This window comes from Meles meles, chromosome 1 (assembly GCF_922984935.1).
Source record: "Meles meles chromosome 1, mMelMel3.1 paternal haplotype, whole genome shotgun sequence".
In the NCBI taxonomy this organism is placed as follows: domain Eukaryota; kingdom Metazoa; phylum Chordata; class Mammalia; order Carnivora; family Mustelidae; genus Meles; species Meles meles.
The window spans coordinates 110772428-110787631 of NC_060066.1; the positions used below are offsets into that span (position 1 = coordinate 110772428).

General features: G+C 53.1%; 2 protein-coding genes across 10 annotated transcripts; one reads left to right on the top strand and one right to left on the bottom strand.

Moving 5' to 3' along the window:
• The first annotated feature begins 1424 nt into the window (after positions 1-1424).
• PIAS3 (protein inhibitor of activated STAT 3) lies at positions 1425-11879 on the top strand. Of its 2 annotated transcripts, none has more exons than XM_046020928.1 (14): positions 1425-1744; positions 4381-4798; positions 4953-5037; positions 5241-5291; positions 5549-5639; positions 6157-6291; positions 6498-6603; positions 7488-7561; positions 7696-7856; positions 9205-9338; positions 9420-9588; positions 9755-9888; positions 10067-10104; positions 10715-11879. In XM_046020928.1, the coding sequence occupies exons 2-14, from the start codon at positions 4384-4386 to the stop codon at positions 10979-10981; spliced, it is 1860 nt and encodes a 619-aa protein (XP_045876884.1). In that variant the 5' UTR covers positions 1425-1744; positions 4381-4383; the 3' UTR covers positions 10982-11879. The 2 variants fall into 2 exon arrangements, with proteins under 2 accessions (XP_045876884.1, XP_045876875.1); XM_046020919.1 differs by lacking the exon at positions 1425-1744 and adding an exon at positions 2348-2462.
• On the bottom strand, positions 9441-14966 carry NUDT17 (nudix hydrolase 17). Of its 8 annotated transcripts, none has more exons than XM_046020958.1 (8): positions 14219-14962; positions 13849-14035; positions 13579-13604; positions 13358-13450; positions 12993-13091; positions 12621-12757; positions 12099-12251; positions 9443-9575 (listed from the first exon to the last, which is right to left on the bottom strand). In XM_046020958.1, the coding sequence occupies exons 1-8, from the start codon at positions 14408-14410 to the stop codon at positions 9572-9574; spliced, it is 891 nt and encodes a 296-aa protein (XP_045876914.1). In that variant the 5' UTR covers positions 14411-14962; the 3' UTR covers positions 9443-9571. The 8 variants fall into 8 exon arrangements, with proteins under 8 accessions (XP_045876956.1, XP_045876914.1, XP_045876930.1 ...); XM_046020974.1 differs by having other exon boundaries at positions 9563-9666; positions 13849-13996; positions 14219-14965; XM_046020949.1 differs by having other exon boundaries at positions 9563-9666; positions 14219-14963.
• Positions 14967-15204: the final 238 nt, after the last annotated feature.

A 15204-nucleotide genomic window follows, 5' to 3' on the forward strand; every position in this document is an offset into this window, starting at 1 on the left:
CATTGAACGAATCTACTATGGGCCAGGCACTGGGGATAGAGAGTGAGCATCACAGAAGAGATTCTTGTCCTTGCCGAGCTGGGATACAGGATCAAATTCAGGCACACTGTTTCCTACTTTTTAGTTATCCTGTAGGGATGCTGAAACTTATAACTCAAATTAACTATTAAAGGAGATCCCTCCTTTAACCCTCCTTTATGAAACTACTAAGATTCAAGGTGACGTTGACTTTTTTCTTTTACATTTTTACAGCTTTAATGAGTTATGATAACTGATATTCAATAAACTGCAAGTACTTTGATTAAGTTTGGACACATGTGTATACCCATAAAACCATCACACAATCAAGGTAATGAACATGTCTATCACTCCCAGAGAATACCCCCCCTTTTTAAATACTCTCTATTCTCCTCCTCTCCAATCACTGAAAATTCTAGAAGATAAAAACTAATCCATAGTAACTTTGGACATAGAGGGCTGAACAGAACAAAAAAATGAGCTCGGGGCCTGATGAAGACAATTGGGATTTAGAACCGAATACTTGAGCTTGAATTTAGCTTTAAGTCCCACCAATGCCGGAAGCAAAGCATCAGGGAAAGAACTTGAGTGTCAGGGGAAGGTGCAGATCTTCCCCAGGGACACAATCCACAGAGTAGCTGGGCATGGTCCAATTCAGCAGGTACCTGGGGGTATTGCCCAGCTGGTACCTTCATTCTTGCGGCTTGGAAGGGGTCTAATGGGAAGGATTATACTGAAGGTTTAAGCTAAATGAGAGGGTTATTCATATTATTTATGATTATTTTTATGCCAATTATAGGTTTAACTGTCTTGTTGCCGCTGCTAGATAGAGAGCTCCTGCAAGGTTTTTTATGTCCTCAGCACCCAACAATCTTTGAACAGCGTTCTAATGTTTGTTAAACAAATGACATTATTGCTTTGGTCCCAGCCACTAACTATAAAGTGCTATGAGTTTTTCCAGTAGGTAGGTTGGGTAAACGGCCCTAAAATTGGTGCTTTCATGGTACCTGCATGTGAGTGATGAGCTTGGTTGAGAAAGGGGTCTCTGGAAGGTCAAAGGCTTTGGAAGAAGAGCAGGCAATTCAGAGGGGAGCAGAAAGATGAATTCTGAGGGTAAGAAAACCTCCCCCTCTGTCCACCTTCTGCTACACCAAAGGCGTGGGGTCTCTGGTGACAGTGTATTTGGGGTAGGGGGATGGGGGACCACAGGTAGAGTTGGGCCTTAGGTACACTTTGGATTCTTACAGCCCAGGCTTTCCCCCAGGCAGAAGAGCCTCATTCCAAGTAGGAACCTCTTTCTGCCGGCAGATCCCCGTCCATCCGGCCACATTTGCAGCAGGACTCCACCCCAGGCGGGTACACTAGCACAAGAGGTCCGAGCAAGAACGAGAATGATGAGATCCAAGAACGTCCTCCCTCCAGACCCGCTCACTCGAGTTAATCTCTCCGCGCGCGGCTCCGAGTCCCTCCTTCTCCCGCCTCAGACTCCGCCCCCTCCCTCAGTCGCAGCGGTCCTGGCGGGCTCACCCCGGAGGGGGAGGCCCTAGCCCCAGCGCTGGGACGGGCGGAGCTCCTGTCCGGGCGGAGCTGCGGCCGCAGCGTCCAGCTGCCGGACCGACCTCCAGCCTTGTAGACAGCGGGAGCGGCGCTGGGCCCCCTCCCCCCACCTCCCCAGTCCACCCTCCGAGCCTCCCGAGCTCCCTCCCCGCTCCCTGCAACTGTGCTGGTAAGTCCCGCTCGTCTCACCAAACTTTTTTGCTGCCGAGTTTGAGTCCTACCGCGGGACCACGAGCAACACCGTAGCTGGTGGCGGGGGGGGGGGGGGGGGGAGGGAGTGAGGGGGACGAAGGATTGAGAACAGCCGTCTGGAAATGAACTATTCACAACTCCATAGCTTCTCTGAAATGATTCAGATCTCACGTATTTCCCGAGTTGGTAGAACTCTAGACTTTAGCTGGTTAAACTTGTAGAAGAGATGACGGTATTCGCTCCAACTCCGCCACCCCTCCCCCATGTCTCTTAAGATTTAGCAGTTCTCGATTCTTTCCCTCCATATTTCAAGTATCTTTGGCTCCCTAAATGCTCATCTCCTCCCAGCTCTGGCGTGGCAAAGCCCCCTCCCCCAGGCACTTCGGGTCCGCCTCCTCTTCGTTACCCCCGGGAACCCCGCGATCTTTCGGGCTTGCACCTCCGGTCTTGCACCGGGGCCAAAGACGTGCAGGGGCTGGGTCCGGCGGTGGAGGGAGGGGCTGAGGCTGGGGCCTGTCCGGAGTTGGGCGGGCGGGGCCGGGAAGGGGAGGTGTAGGGGGCCGGACGGGGCGGAGCAGGCGGCATTTGCGGCCGGCGCTGGGGTGGAGAGTTGTGCGCCGGTCCCTGGGCCTGAGCTCGGGCTCGGGCTCCGGCGCCTGCGATGTCTCAAGATGGCGGAGCTGGGCGAATTAAAGGTACCGGCCCCCTCCCCCATTCCCATCTGGACTGATCCCGGCGGTACGCCGAGTCAGGGAAGCGACTGAGACTGGGTCCTGAGGGCTCGGGTGGGGGCTGGAGACGTGGCGGAGACTAGCTGCTGGGGGTGGGAACGAAGTGGTTGTGGGCGAGGACCCGGCTGCGGCGGGGCTCCGGGGGCGGGGCCGCAGGGCAGATGTAGGGGTGGGGCCGAGGGGAATTGCAGCTGTTGGGGGCCGAGGCGCAGGGGGCGGGGACGGGGGGGTAGAAGTCGGATTTGGTAGTTGGGGCAGATGGAGGAGGAGGGCCAGGGGTAAAAGCTGCTGTAGAAGCATAGGCGGCGAGTTGATCGAGGCCAAGAGATGCCACAGTAGGGGGCGGATGTGGGGATGGGACTGGGGGGCAGCTGTATGGGAGGCTCCTGGGGAGATGCAGCTGAGAGGATGGAAGCTTTGGGGCTGCTGTTGGGATCGGAGCCTTGGGAAGTACCAGTAGGCGGCTGAGATCTAGGGGGCGGGGCTGTGCGGGCGGCTAGATCGAGGGGTGGGGCAGAAGCATCCTGGAGGCTCAGAGGAAGGTGCTGCCTTAGTGAATTGGTGTCTTTGGGCAGAGACCGAGGAGTGCGAAACTATGGGATAGAAAGAGGGAGGTTCTTGACAAAGCTAATGGAGAAATAAAAACAGGACAGAAGAATAAGGGTGGGAGAAAGATGGAAGAACCAAGTTTTTCATCACGTTCCTCAAAAGGGGCCCAAAGCCATAAAACCTCCTTTGACGGGGCGAATTGTGGAGGGCTAGCAAGGCCTGCCCATGACAGAGTCTTCCAGAGATTCACAGAAGGGTGTCCTTTCAGGAGAGAGTTTTTGGTGCCCTCCTATTGCCACACAGTCTTGAGGGTAACCATATCTGAGGACATCTCACAGAACCTTGAACCGCTGGGTTCATCCCCCTGCCTCCTGGCTTTGTTCTGTTTTTTGAAATGGAGCCATAGCCCTTGGTGGGCTTGAGGTCTAGTCACTGGGCCCAGCTGCCTTTAGGAGAACTTGCAGTTCTGCAACCTGGCTCAGAGGCCCCATGCTTTCTTCTCATCCACCCATCTGCTTAGAGCTTTGCCCTCTCCTCTTCCACCTCTGTGGAGGGGGAGGATCATTTATTTTCTCTATGTAGGAGAGAAACAGGATATTAGTTCCTGGCAGATGGAGTAAACAGATAAACAAGAGGGTAGCCTGGACTCGGTGATTTACTGTTAACCTCTTTGCCCCAAGTTTTGGCCTTTGCCTCCCAGAAAAATAGGACCGAGGGAGTGGTGTTCATGTAAATGATGCTTAGAAAGGATTTGGGGGGAGTTACAAGTATTGAACCCTGACCTGAAAACCCTGGCCACAGATGCTTTAGAGGCTTGGGGAAAATAGCTGAGGTGGCTTGAAGTGTTGGGAGGGGTGTGCCGTGGGGCTTTCTGGCCTGAATCCTCTTCTCCCCCTCCTTCTCCCTGCCTCCTGTACTCTTCCCAAGAGGCTGGGATGGGTGTGAGAGTCTGAGAAAGAACTGGAGAGGAGATAAGCAGCTTAAAGGAGTGTCTAGGCTCAAGGCAGGGATGGAGGTAGGCTGTAGAGGACCCATCGGTGTGCCTGTGGCTGGCTTGCTGTCAGCACCCTGCTCTGCCTGGCTGACTTACAGGCATGGGGAGATAGAGTTCCTCAAGCTCTGGGGGGCTAGTGGTAAGGTTGACCTGAGGGTTCTTGAAATGGGACTGAGATGTCCCTTTGGCTAGATGGACTGTGTGTCAGTAATCCATCGGCTGTAGAGTGTCTTTCTGATGAGTGCCCCTGGGGAGGGGTGTGGGAAAGGGACACTGCCTACTTGGTAGCTCAGCCCCAGCCTCCTTGGCAGTATTCTTGAATGTCTCTGTTCTCCACAGCATATGGTGATGAGCTTCCGGGTGTCTGAGCTTCAGGTGCTGCTCGGCTTTGCTGGCCGGAACAAGAGTGGACGGAAGCACGAGCTGCTGGCCAAGGCCCTGCACCTCCTCAAGTCCAGCTGTGCCCCCAGTGTCCAGATGAAGATCAAAGAGCTTTACCGCCGACGCTTTCCCCGGAAGACTCTGGGGCCCTCTGATCTCTCCCTTCTCTCTCTGCCCCCTGGAACCCCTCCTGTCGGCTCCCCTGGTCCTCTAGCTCCCATTCCCCCGGCCCTCTTGGCCCCTGGCACACTGCTGGGCCCCAAGCGTGAAGTGGACATGCATCCTCCTCTGCCCCAGCCTGTGCACCCTGATGTCACCATGAAACCGTTGCCCTTCTATGAAGTCTATGCAGAGCTCATCCGGCCGACCACCCTTGGTATGGCTTTGTCTTCCTCAGGCTTCCTGCATCCATACCTCTCGCCCAAGCCTTTCTTAGACTTTAGTCCTGTGGGATCAGCTGCCTGGGTTGGGGGCAACATCTGTGGCTGCCTGTCACAGGCTCAGGAATAACTGCCCTTTTATGTTCTCAGCGTCCACTTCTAGCCAGCGGTTCGAAGAGGCACACTTTACCTTTGCCCTCACGCCCCAGCAGGTGCAGCAGATTCTCACATCCAGGTACCTATCTCCCAGCCCTCCTACCTCATCCCAGGGTGGTGAACCCTGGACTCTGCTCTCCGACTCTCTTTTCTTCTGTCTCGCTCTCCTGCCTGTCCCCATCTTCCTGCACCTGCTTTATCTCATTCTCTTGTGCGTCTCTTCTTAGCCCTGCCCTCTGGGGGCCATATCCTGACATGTCTCCCTCTCCTTCCCTGTCACAGAGAGGTTCTCCCAGGAGCCAAATGTGACTATACTATACAAGTGCAGCTAAGGTGAGTGGATCCTCCTCCCTTCCCTGCTGGGCTCTGCTGGGTGGGCATGGGGGCTGGTGGAGGGAATGCCATCAGGGTGTGCTGGACACGGCTAGGAGATAGCGCTGCTCTGCCACGTGCACCCCAACCCTGGGACTTGTCAGGTGCTGAGGGCTGCAGGTGCAGACATCTCTGACAGACTGTCAGATTCTCTGCCTTTCCGCCAGAAAGAAGAAACCACCTCCCCCACCCTCTCATCCTTTCTTCTCTCTTACCAGGTTCTGTCTCTGTGAGACCAGCTGTCCCCAGGAGGATTATTTTCCCCCCAACCTCTTTGTCAAGGTCAATGGGAAACTGTGCCCCCTGCCGGTAAATGCTCTTCCCTTCTTCTGGCCATGACCCCTTCCCTCTTTCAGTTCTTAAATGTTTAGTGCAAACCTATTACGAAGGAGCCATGCCTAGCACAGTGCCTGGGTATGTCGTAGGTTGTCAGTTCACTAAGGGATTAACACAATCTCAAGAATACTGAGATAGGGCTGATGCACAAAGGGTTCTGTCAGAACCCAAAGAGGCACATTAGTTCAACCCAGAGGTTGAGGGAAGACTTCTCTGAAGTGATGACCTCAGAGCTAAGAGTTGGAAGAAGTGGGGCATCCCTGTTCTTCCTCCTCAGGAACTCAGGAAGTAGGTTTCTGTTTCCCTGGTCGATGAATAAGCTCTCCTTTGTCCCCAGGAACGAACCCCACACACAACCCTCAATAGTGCTGTAGTTTTGCGAGTCACTGAATGGGCCCCCATGTCCTTGGTCACTGAGCGAGCTGGTCTTCCCTCCAGGAAGTGAGTAACTTGAGATAAAAATGTCTTGACTCATGTCTGCCTTCCCCAGGGTTACCTTCCCCCTACAAAGAATGGGGCTGAGCCCAAGAGGCCTAGCCGCCCCATCAACATCACACCTCTGGCTCGTCTCTCAGCCACTGTTCCCAACACCATCGTGGTCAACTGGTCATCTGAGTTTGGACGGGTGAGCAGGGCTGGGGCAGGGAACCTAGAGAAGTCTGCAGGGTGTGAGGGGGACAGCATCCAGTGTCGGAGTTGGGGAAGACATCTTCCTCTTTGTGGGTCTTCCTGCCCTAACCCGCTATCTGTGGTCCTCCTGGGACAGAGGGTCAGGAAGGTGCTGGTGATGTGCAGAGCAGAGGCTAATTGCCTCCCCCTCCCTCCACGTAGAACTACTCCTTGTCTGTGTACCTGGTGAGGCAGCTGACTGCGGGGACCCTTCTACAGAAACTCAGAGCAAAGGGTATCCGGAACCCAGACCACTCTCGGGCACTGAGTGAGTAACATCTTGCTCCTCTTTCCCCCCTGCTCTGGATCCGAGTCTTCCTGGTCCTCCGGCCTTTATGGTCAGACCCATCCCCCTCTTGTGACAGTATACCTCACATCACACACGAACCTCAACCCTACCCCTAGCCCCTTAACAGTCTTTGTTGTTGAGAAGTCAGCCCAGTCTCAGGCACTGAGGGACACCCTTGCGTTCTCAATTTTACATCTGCTTTGCACCTCATAGACCCTGCTTCTAGCTTCTTTAGACTGGAGGCTTGTTTTAAAAAAGATTTCTATTTATTTGAGAATGAGAGAGCACAAGTGGGGTGAGGGGCAGAGAGAGAAGCAGACTCCCCGCTGAGCCACTGAGCCTCCCAGGTGCCCCTAGACTGGCAAGAGTCTTAGGGATCCTCTGATCTGGGTGCCTGGGTGGCTCAGTCATTAAGCATCTGCCTTTGGCTCAGGTCATGATCCCAGGGTCCTGGGATAGAGCCCCACGTTAGGCTCCCTGCTTAGTGGGAAGCCTGCTTCTCCCTCTTACACTGCCCCTGCTTCTGTTCCCTCTCTCGCTATGTCTCTCCCTGTCAAATAAATAAATAAAAATCTTAAAAAAAATAAAAAATGAAGAAAAAGGATCCTCTGATCTAACCCTCTTGTGATGCTTCAGTTCCCTTTAAGTCATCTCTGTCCCAGTGTCCCACAGTTGTGTTTAAGCATCTTTAGGGGCAGGGAACTCTCCCTCACAGCCAGTCTTCATGTGACATCCCCCCGGCCCCCAAAGGCACTCTCCGTGGCTGCCTCTCAGCCAGAGTCGTCTGCTTCTGGCCTTACCGCCTCCTGGGCTTCATCTCCAGCTTTGCTGACCCCGTGGCTCTGGCCTCATTCTTGTTTCAGTCAAGGAGAAATTGACCGCTGACCCGGACAGTGAGGTGGCCACTACGAGTCTCCGGGTGTCACTCATGTGCCCGGTGGGTACAAGGGAGATGAGAAGGGGGAGGGGGAGCTGGGTTAAACTCTGGACCCAGATGAGGGCTCCTAGGGCAACCAGAGTAAGGCTTCCCGGGATGTGGGGACTCTGACCAGAGAACTCATCTTTTCTCAGCTAGGGAAGATGCGCCTGACAGTCCCTTGTCGGGCCCTCACCTGCGCCCACCTGCAGAGCTTCGATGCTGCCCTTTATCTACAGATGAATGAGAAGAAGCCAACATGGACATGTCCTGTGTGTGACAAGAAGGCTCCTTATGAATCTCTTATCATTGATGGGTAGGGCCACTCTGCTTCCTCTTACCTAGGACCTCCACTAGCAACCCCCCCATCTATATATTGAGAGAGCTTCCTTCCCCTCCCATGAACCCCAGCTCTTCACCTATCAATCCCTTTATATGTATTGGTATAATTTTTTATCTTTATAATATACAGTTGACCTTTGAACAGTATAGGTCCACTTTACACAGATTTTTTTTTTCAATACAGCATAGCAAATATAAATGTATTTTCTTTTTTATGATTTTCCTAATATTTTTTTTTCTAGCTTACTGTATTAGAAGAATGCAGTATATGATACACGTAACATAAAAAATGTGTGTTCATTGATTGTTGATGATATTGGTAAGGCTTTTGGTCAACTGTAGGCTGTTGTTAAGTTTTGGGGGGAGTCAAAAGTTATCCATGAATTTTTTTTTTTTAAATAGTAAAGACTTTAAAAAAAAGAAAAGATTTATTTACTTGTGAGAGAGAGAGAGAGAGAGACGGAACTCGTGTTTGTGGGGCAGGCGAGAGAGAATATTAAGCAGGCTCTATACCCAAAGTGGAGCCTGACATGGGGCTCGATCTCATGACCCTGAGATCACAACCCGAGCAGAAACCAAGAGTAGGATGCTCAACTGCCTGCGCCACCTAGGCGCCCCATCCATGGATTTTTGATTGTGTGGGGTCAGCGCTCTTAACCCCCATGTTGTTCATGGTCAACTGCATATATTTCCAACATTGAGGATTTAAAGCATTAAGCATCATGCTGCGAACTTCGCATGCCTCATCTCATTGAATCCTCATAATTAACCTTGTGAGATGGGTATGGTCATTACAGGTGAGGAAGCTGAGGCCTAGAGAGATTATCTTGCTCAAAGTTCTCATTGTTACTAAGAGGCAGAGTCAGTGCATTAAACTGATACAATATATCTCCTAGAACAACTACCTGACTTCTCATTGACAATGAGAACAAAAGTTCTTCTGAGGGCCTGGATGTACTGATCTAGCTAATCCTAACCCCCGTTCAGACCCTAAATGATGATCCTTGTTCCCAGTGCCCTCTTTGAGATGGTTTATGGAGTTTGGTATCTTTGCTCCTTTTGTCTTGTTGCAAGTACTACATGAAACATGTGCTTAGAATGTTTGGAAAATTTAGATTTAAAGTTGGCAAATCTCTTTTATATTACCTTACTTTATTTGATTCTGACAACTCAAGAGAGTTGGTAGAGTGAATAATGTCCCTATTTTACAGACGAGGAAACCTCAGTTCCTGAGGTTCAGGAAGGTGAGTCCCAGAACTCCCTGGCTACTGTTCCCAGCCATCTCCCAGCCCCGTGAATTCCCATCTCTCCCCTCCCCCCAGCTTATTCATGGAGATACTTAATTCCTGTTCGGATTGTGATGAGATCCAGTTCATGGAAGATGGATCCTGGTGCCCAATGAAACCCAAGAAGGAGGCATCTGAGGTTTGCCCCCCGCCAGGGTATGGGCTGGATGGTGAGTGACCCCCTGTCCCCCAGCTGAACTACATCTTGGATGGCTTCATCTCTGAGACACAGTCCTCTTAACCACCCGCAGGCCTCCAGTACAGCCCAGTCCAAGAGGGCAATCCATCAGAGAATAAGAAGAAGGTTGAAGTTATTGACTTGACAATAGAGAGTTCGTCAGATGAGGAGGACCTGCCCCCGACCAAAAAGCACTGTCCTGTCACCTCAGCTGCCATCCCGGCGCTACCTGGAAGCAAAGGGTATGAGGAAATACGCTGAGTCCACGGCAGAGGGGCAGAGGAAGAAGTCAGGAATGCCTTCTGATCACTGGACAAACCCTGGAACAGAGAGGGGACTCAGGAGGCTGAGCTGGGTAAGGGCATCTGTGGTTCGCTGGCTGCCCCAGCTCTTCCTCTCTCCTCACAGAGTCCTGACATCTGGTCACCAGCCATCTTCGGTGCTACGGAGCCCTGCTATGGGCACACTGGGCGGGGATTTCCTATCCAGTCTCCCACTACATGATTACCCACCTGCTTTCCCACTGGGGGCCGATATCCAAGGTAGGACACTGATCACAATGTGGGCTGTTCCTTGCCACACTGCCCCCAAATGAGATCAGAACCCCTGTTCCTTTTCAAAGACTTCTGGCTCTCTTGCAAAGGCTATAATCCAAGGGACTTCTTTGGGGGTTTTTTGGGGGGTCAGACAGGAGATTGATTCTGATTTTTTTCTTACCAGGTTTAGATTTGTTTTCTTTCCTCCAGACTGAAAGTCAGGTAAGTGGTCTCTTCTCCCATGAAGCTATCAGATCTCTGAAGATTCCTTTCTAGGCACTGATGCCCTGCCCCCCCCCCCCCATTTTCCCCTGAGACCTAAATCTGCTTCTCTGTGAGAAAAGGCAGGGGTTGGGGGACAGGGGTTGGGCAGTTTATTTCCCTACTAGACCCTACCTGTGCTTCTTCAGATTCTCACCCATGTCTTCTTTGATCTCCTGTTACTGTTCTGTCTTGAGTTTTTAAAATTCCGCCCCCGACTGCTCTCCCTCCAACCTCCCCGCCACTGCCCCCACCCCCCTGCCCCCCCCCCCCCCCCCACACAGAGTCATGTGCACTTGAGCACTGTGCCTGCCCCAGAGAGACATTCCATGCATTTCAGATGCCCACAAGGCCAAGAACCTAGCAAGCTGGAGGGGCTGTCTCAAGGCAGGGAGTAGGGGTAGGGCATGGGTGGGGTGAGGAAGTGGGGGAAAGAGAGTCTCCTCTGCTTCTCAGAGGCTATTTGGGGATCCAGGGGGTTTGATTTATCCCAGGATATTTCCGAGATGAGTGACTGGGAGGCGGGTGAAGTCAGGAGAAAATCTTAAACTGTGCCCTTGATTCCTCCCAGCACTATGGTCCCTCCGTCATCACCTCGCTAGATGAACAGGATGCCCTTGGCCACTTCTTCCAGTACCGAGGGACCCCTTCCCACTTCCTGGGCCCACTAGCCCCCACATTGGGGAGCTCTCACCGCAGCACCACTCCAGCACCCCCTCCTGGCCGTGTCAGTAGCATTGTGGCTCCCGGGGGGGCCTTGAGGGAGGGGCCTGGAGGACCCCTGTCCTCAGGTCCCTCTTTGACTGGCTGCCGGTCAGACATCATTTCCCTGGACTGAGTCCCCTGGACGATGGAAACTTCACTGCCTCCCAACACTGAGCAAGTACTCTGTGGAGTCCAGACTCCTGGCTACTCTGACTCCTCAGGGGCCTTTGGCCCAAGGTCAGAAAGACCTTCATGGATACCTGATTTTGGCCTTCTCTCTGCCTAACAAGGCCAGCACCCAAAGGGTTAATATTTAACCTCTTTTTAAGGACATTTGGGTTCTATTTTTGGAAATGTTCTTTAGATGGCTGGCACATTCCTTTGGGTATGTTAACCTAGGCAGTGGGAGGCACATGGGCTGGGTTGGGAATTGGGGGAGGGGCTGAATTGGCTGGAGCCTCATGGGGAAAGGGTCTTTCTCTTGTCCCCTAGATGCCCTCTCTTCCCCAAACCTACAGTTCTGTTCCTTCCCCACATCCATTGTCTCTTCATGTCCATTCCGTTCTCTTTGATCAAACAGGTAGAGAAGCTGAGACAGGCAGACATAGGGACAGAGAACTCTATTTTGGGTTGTAGATTTTTTTGTACATAAACAAGAAAAACCAAAATACTCCAAAGATGATTTCCCCTGCTCCCTACTTCCCAGTATGACTGAGGAGGACATAAGGCCTTAGCTCTGATCCCCAGGGATTTGGGAACAGGGCCTGGCCTGTTGCCTGGGTCTCTATTTATATATTTAAGTTCACAATGTTTCATATGCTGACCAGTTTGGGCCATGAGCTTCGAAAGGCCCATGGCCCCATGGTTAGGTCTGGCTCATTCTGCACCTTTTCTGGGAGGTGGGAAGACCTCATGCTCTCCCCATTCTCCTTTTTCAGGCTCCTCCAGAGCCTAGGGCCTATGTTGTAATTTTACTTTTTATTCTCAAAGTTGTAGCGAAGTTCTTACCCATAATAAAGGTTGTGAATGTCTGTGAGTGTCTTGGAGGTGGGCTGGGGCCAGGGGGATTATGCACTTCCATTTCCAGGGCCCTGGTTTGCAGGGAGGGGGCCCATGTTCTATTCTTCCTTGCAGACCCTGGGCCTACTTTCACATGGGAGGGGTGTCCCACTGAGGAGTTCCTCTTCCTTCCTCTCCCTCATAGAGCATTCAGCCTGATGTCACAGAGCCCTCAAGTCCTTTACCCTTACCTGCCCAGATGTTGCAGCCAGAGCCTGAGGGCAAACTTGGTCCCAGAGCTGACCCTCTCTTTTCCTTCAGCTGTGGTTGGGGTTGTCCGCAGCAGCGTGGACACGGGCAAGGCCAGGGGTCGAGCTCCTCCATCCTCCTCTAGTTCTACTATACTGCATAATGACGGCTCCTGTCTGGGCTGTGCTCCTGTCTGTGGCTTAGCCCTCTTCCATGGAACCCTCCCAGCCACAGGAGGAGAGGGGTGGGTGGATGTTTCCCTTATTTACCAAAAGGAACAGGTTCAAGTAGGGTTAAATGACTTGCCCCTTTCGGGGAGTGGGACTCAAACCCAGCTGATGCAGGAACCCTTGGAGTTGGATGGACAGTGTCTTTGATATCATGTGCCCCCTTCATCATCAGCTGACCAGTCCACTCCCTAAATCTCCCCCAGGACACAAAACTCCCCCCTGAGGAGGGGAAAGAGGTAGGACTATTCAATGAGTATGCATTGGTGTGTTGGAGGGTCGGGCCAAAGCTCTTACAGGATGGAGGGTGGTAGCTCCTGGGGGAGATGCCTGGATGTCTCTGTACCATCCTCCGTGGTGGCCACTGCAGCTGCTACATCTGGTCCCAGCCACATAAAGGCGTTCACCTCATTTGGATTTGGTTGGATCCGGCCCTGGGCCAGAGAGTTAGATCCCTTAGCCGTGGCCTCTCTTAGGAGGCCTGTTCGTGATTGCAGCCTACCCACAAGTGGAATGGGGAGAGACCTGGAGCAGGGGCAAGGGGGGAGGCTATTGGATTTCTTGGATATCTCTGACTGTCCCCCCGCCCCCCCACCCCCCCACCCCTGTCACAGAATTAGTCTGCTTGGGTCTCAATCCCCCATTTCCTTCCTGCATTGTCAGCCCTACCTGCAGCTGCTGCTGTGACTCCTGGGAGACCACGAGAAGATAGAGAATGATGTGATGGTATTTGGGGAGACCCCAGCTCAGCCTCGGAGGGTAGGCAGACTAGGAGAGAATACAGCAAAAATAAGAACTTCCTATCTCTTTTTGAGATTTTGTAAATATAGCTGAAGAAGTGGAGGGTAGAGACGGTGCAGAAGGGACATAGGTGAGGATTGTGGGTTTGGAGACTCCAAACCATCCACCCACAGTTAATTGTTTCTCCTCTGGCCCAGGCACATGTAGGGCTGTTCTTTGGCTTTGGTGGGTTCAAAGTTGTTGAGGGCTCTTGGTTAAATAAGGAAGGGACCTTTTCCAGGGTCCTGTCTCACCTCCCATAACCCCAGAGGGACCCAAGAGAACTGGTCCTGGGGCAGCTGCAATCCACTCTCCTCCCAAAGCTCTCGGAGCCCTCCGTCCAACAGCTGGGAATGAGAGCACAGGTCTCCTTTAATCCTTTCTTTGCCCCTCCCTCAGCCCACACCCAAGGCAGCCCCAGGCAGAGGTCTCTGGTTTCAGGGCCCGGTGAAGGTCGGGTTAGCTGATTGGTTACCTCTTCATCAAGTTCCACGTGCCCACCTGCAAGAACAGTGGGACCAATAGGTAAGCGGTGATGGTCTTGGTCAGGAATCACCCCCCACCCCCCACACTATTTATACTACCCCTCTCCTTCAGTTGGCACAGATGCCATTGCAACTCCTTGTGAAAAGGGGACTCGCCATATTTGTAGGCTGGCCTCTCTGTCTTCCTGAGACTGGGACTAGCACTTGGTGAAGGGCCACTTTCTTCCCTGAACTTGGAATTTTGTTCTCAGGGCACTCACCTGGTGGTACCCAGAGGTTGGGAGAAAGGCTGAGGGTGTTTGTCCTTCGGGTTAACAAGACAGTCTGGTCGCTGGACTGCAGAATGACGGCCACACCCAGATCCACACCTCGATTCGTGGGCAGCTCAGCCCCCCGAGCCCTGAGCTGCTGCTGGTCCAGTGCCACAAAAGGGCAGAAAGGGGGTCGCTGGCGGGAGTGCGGAGGGTGGGTAGCCGTTTGGGTTAAGGCTTCAGAAGCAGGGCAAAAATCGGGCAACGCCGCGCGATGGGGGAGGAGGTCGAGTCTGATCGAGCCTGGCCTCTGGCACCAGCTCCACACCCTACCCCCGACCCCACTCCTGCCCTCCACCCCGCTCCCTTTTCTCCCGACCTGGAGCGGAAGCGTGGTCGAAGCGCCTGGGAATGGCCCGTTCGAGAGGACGAGTTGTCCTTGCTTCAAGCCGCAGTGCGTGGGCCACGGCCCGAGCCCTGGCCCAGCGCCCAGGAGGCGACACACACTCTGCGCGAAGCTCGGCGACATGGGGCGCCCGGACAGGAGCAGCAGCACCCGCGAGGCGGCCATAACGCGAGTCCTGGGCCGCGGTCCGCCTGGCGCCCTCTGCTGGCCCAGCGGCGCCGCCCCGAGCGTTGGGCCGGGTCGGAGAGAGGCCGGGGAAATTTAGGCAGAAGCCTTGGGCATGAGCCAGGGATGCAATGCTAGTAAATGACAAAGAAGAAAGCCTCTAATCCCTCGGCTCCTCTTCGCCGCCCCCCCCCCCCCCCCCCCCCCGCTTCTCTTTAGGAGAGTGATTCAGACTGGATGATTTCTCAACTCACATGTCCCCTCCCACCAGCTATGGGCCTTGTATACTTAAGCACACCTCTGTAGCTCTCTACACCTATCTGCTATAGTAGATATCACCTCAAATTAGTGTTTTGACCAGACACCCAGGAAATATTCTTGTCCCCTCCCTTCTCTTTCTTCTCACTCAAATGGCAACCCAGTGTAGCAGATTCTACCTCCTTAAAATTTCTCGGATGTCTTGCTCTCTAGCCTCCATTGTTCTAGTCCTAGCTTTACTCGTATTCTGCCAGAGATACTATTGCACATCTCCAAATAGTCCTTCCCCTACCAATTCATTCTCTAGGGTGCTTCCAGAGTGATCTTTCTCAAACACAGATCTCATCATCTTGCTTCCCACTGCTTAGGAGAAGATAAACTACTAAGCACAGTATATTGAGGAACACCCCCCCCCCCCCCCCCCAATGCCAGCCCTTGCTCCTGCTGGCTGTCCAGCCTCAATGCTGGCAGGACTTAGGCCCTGTTTTCTGGTTATATCCTATTTGCACTTCTTCCTGGAACCAGGCTCTGCTTCC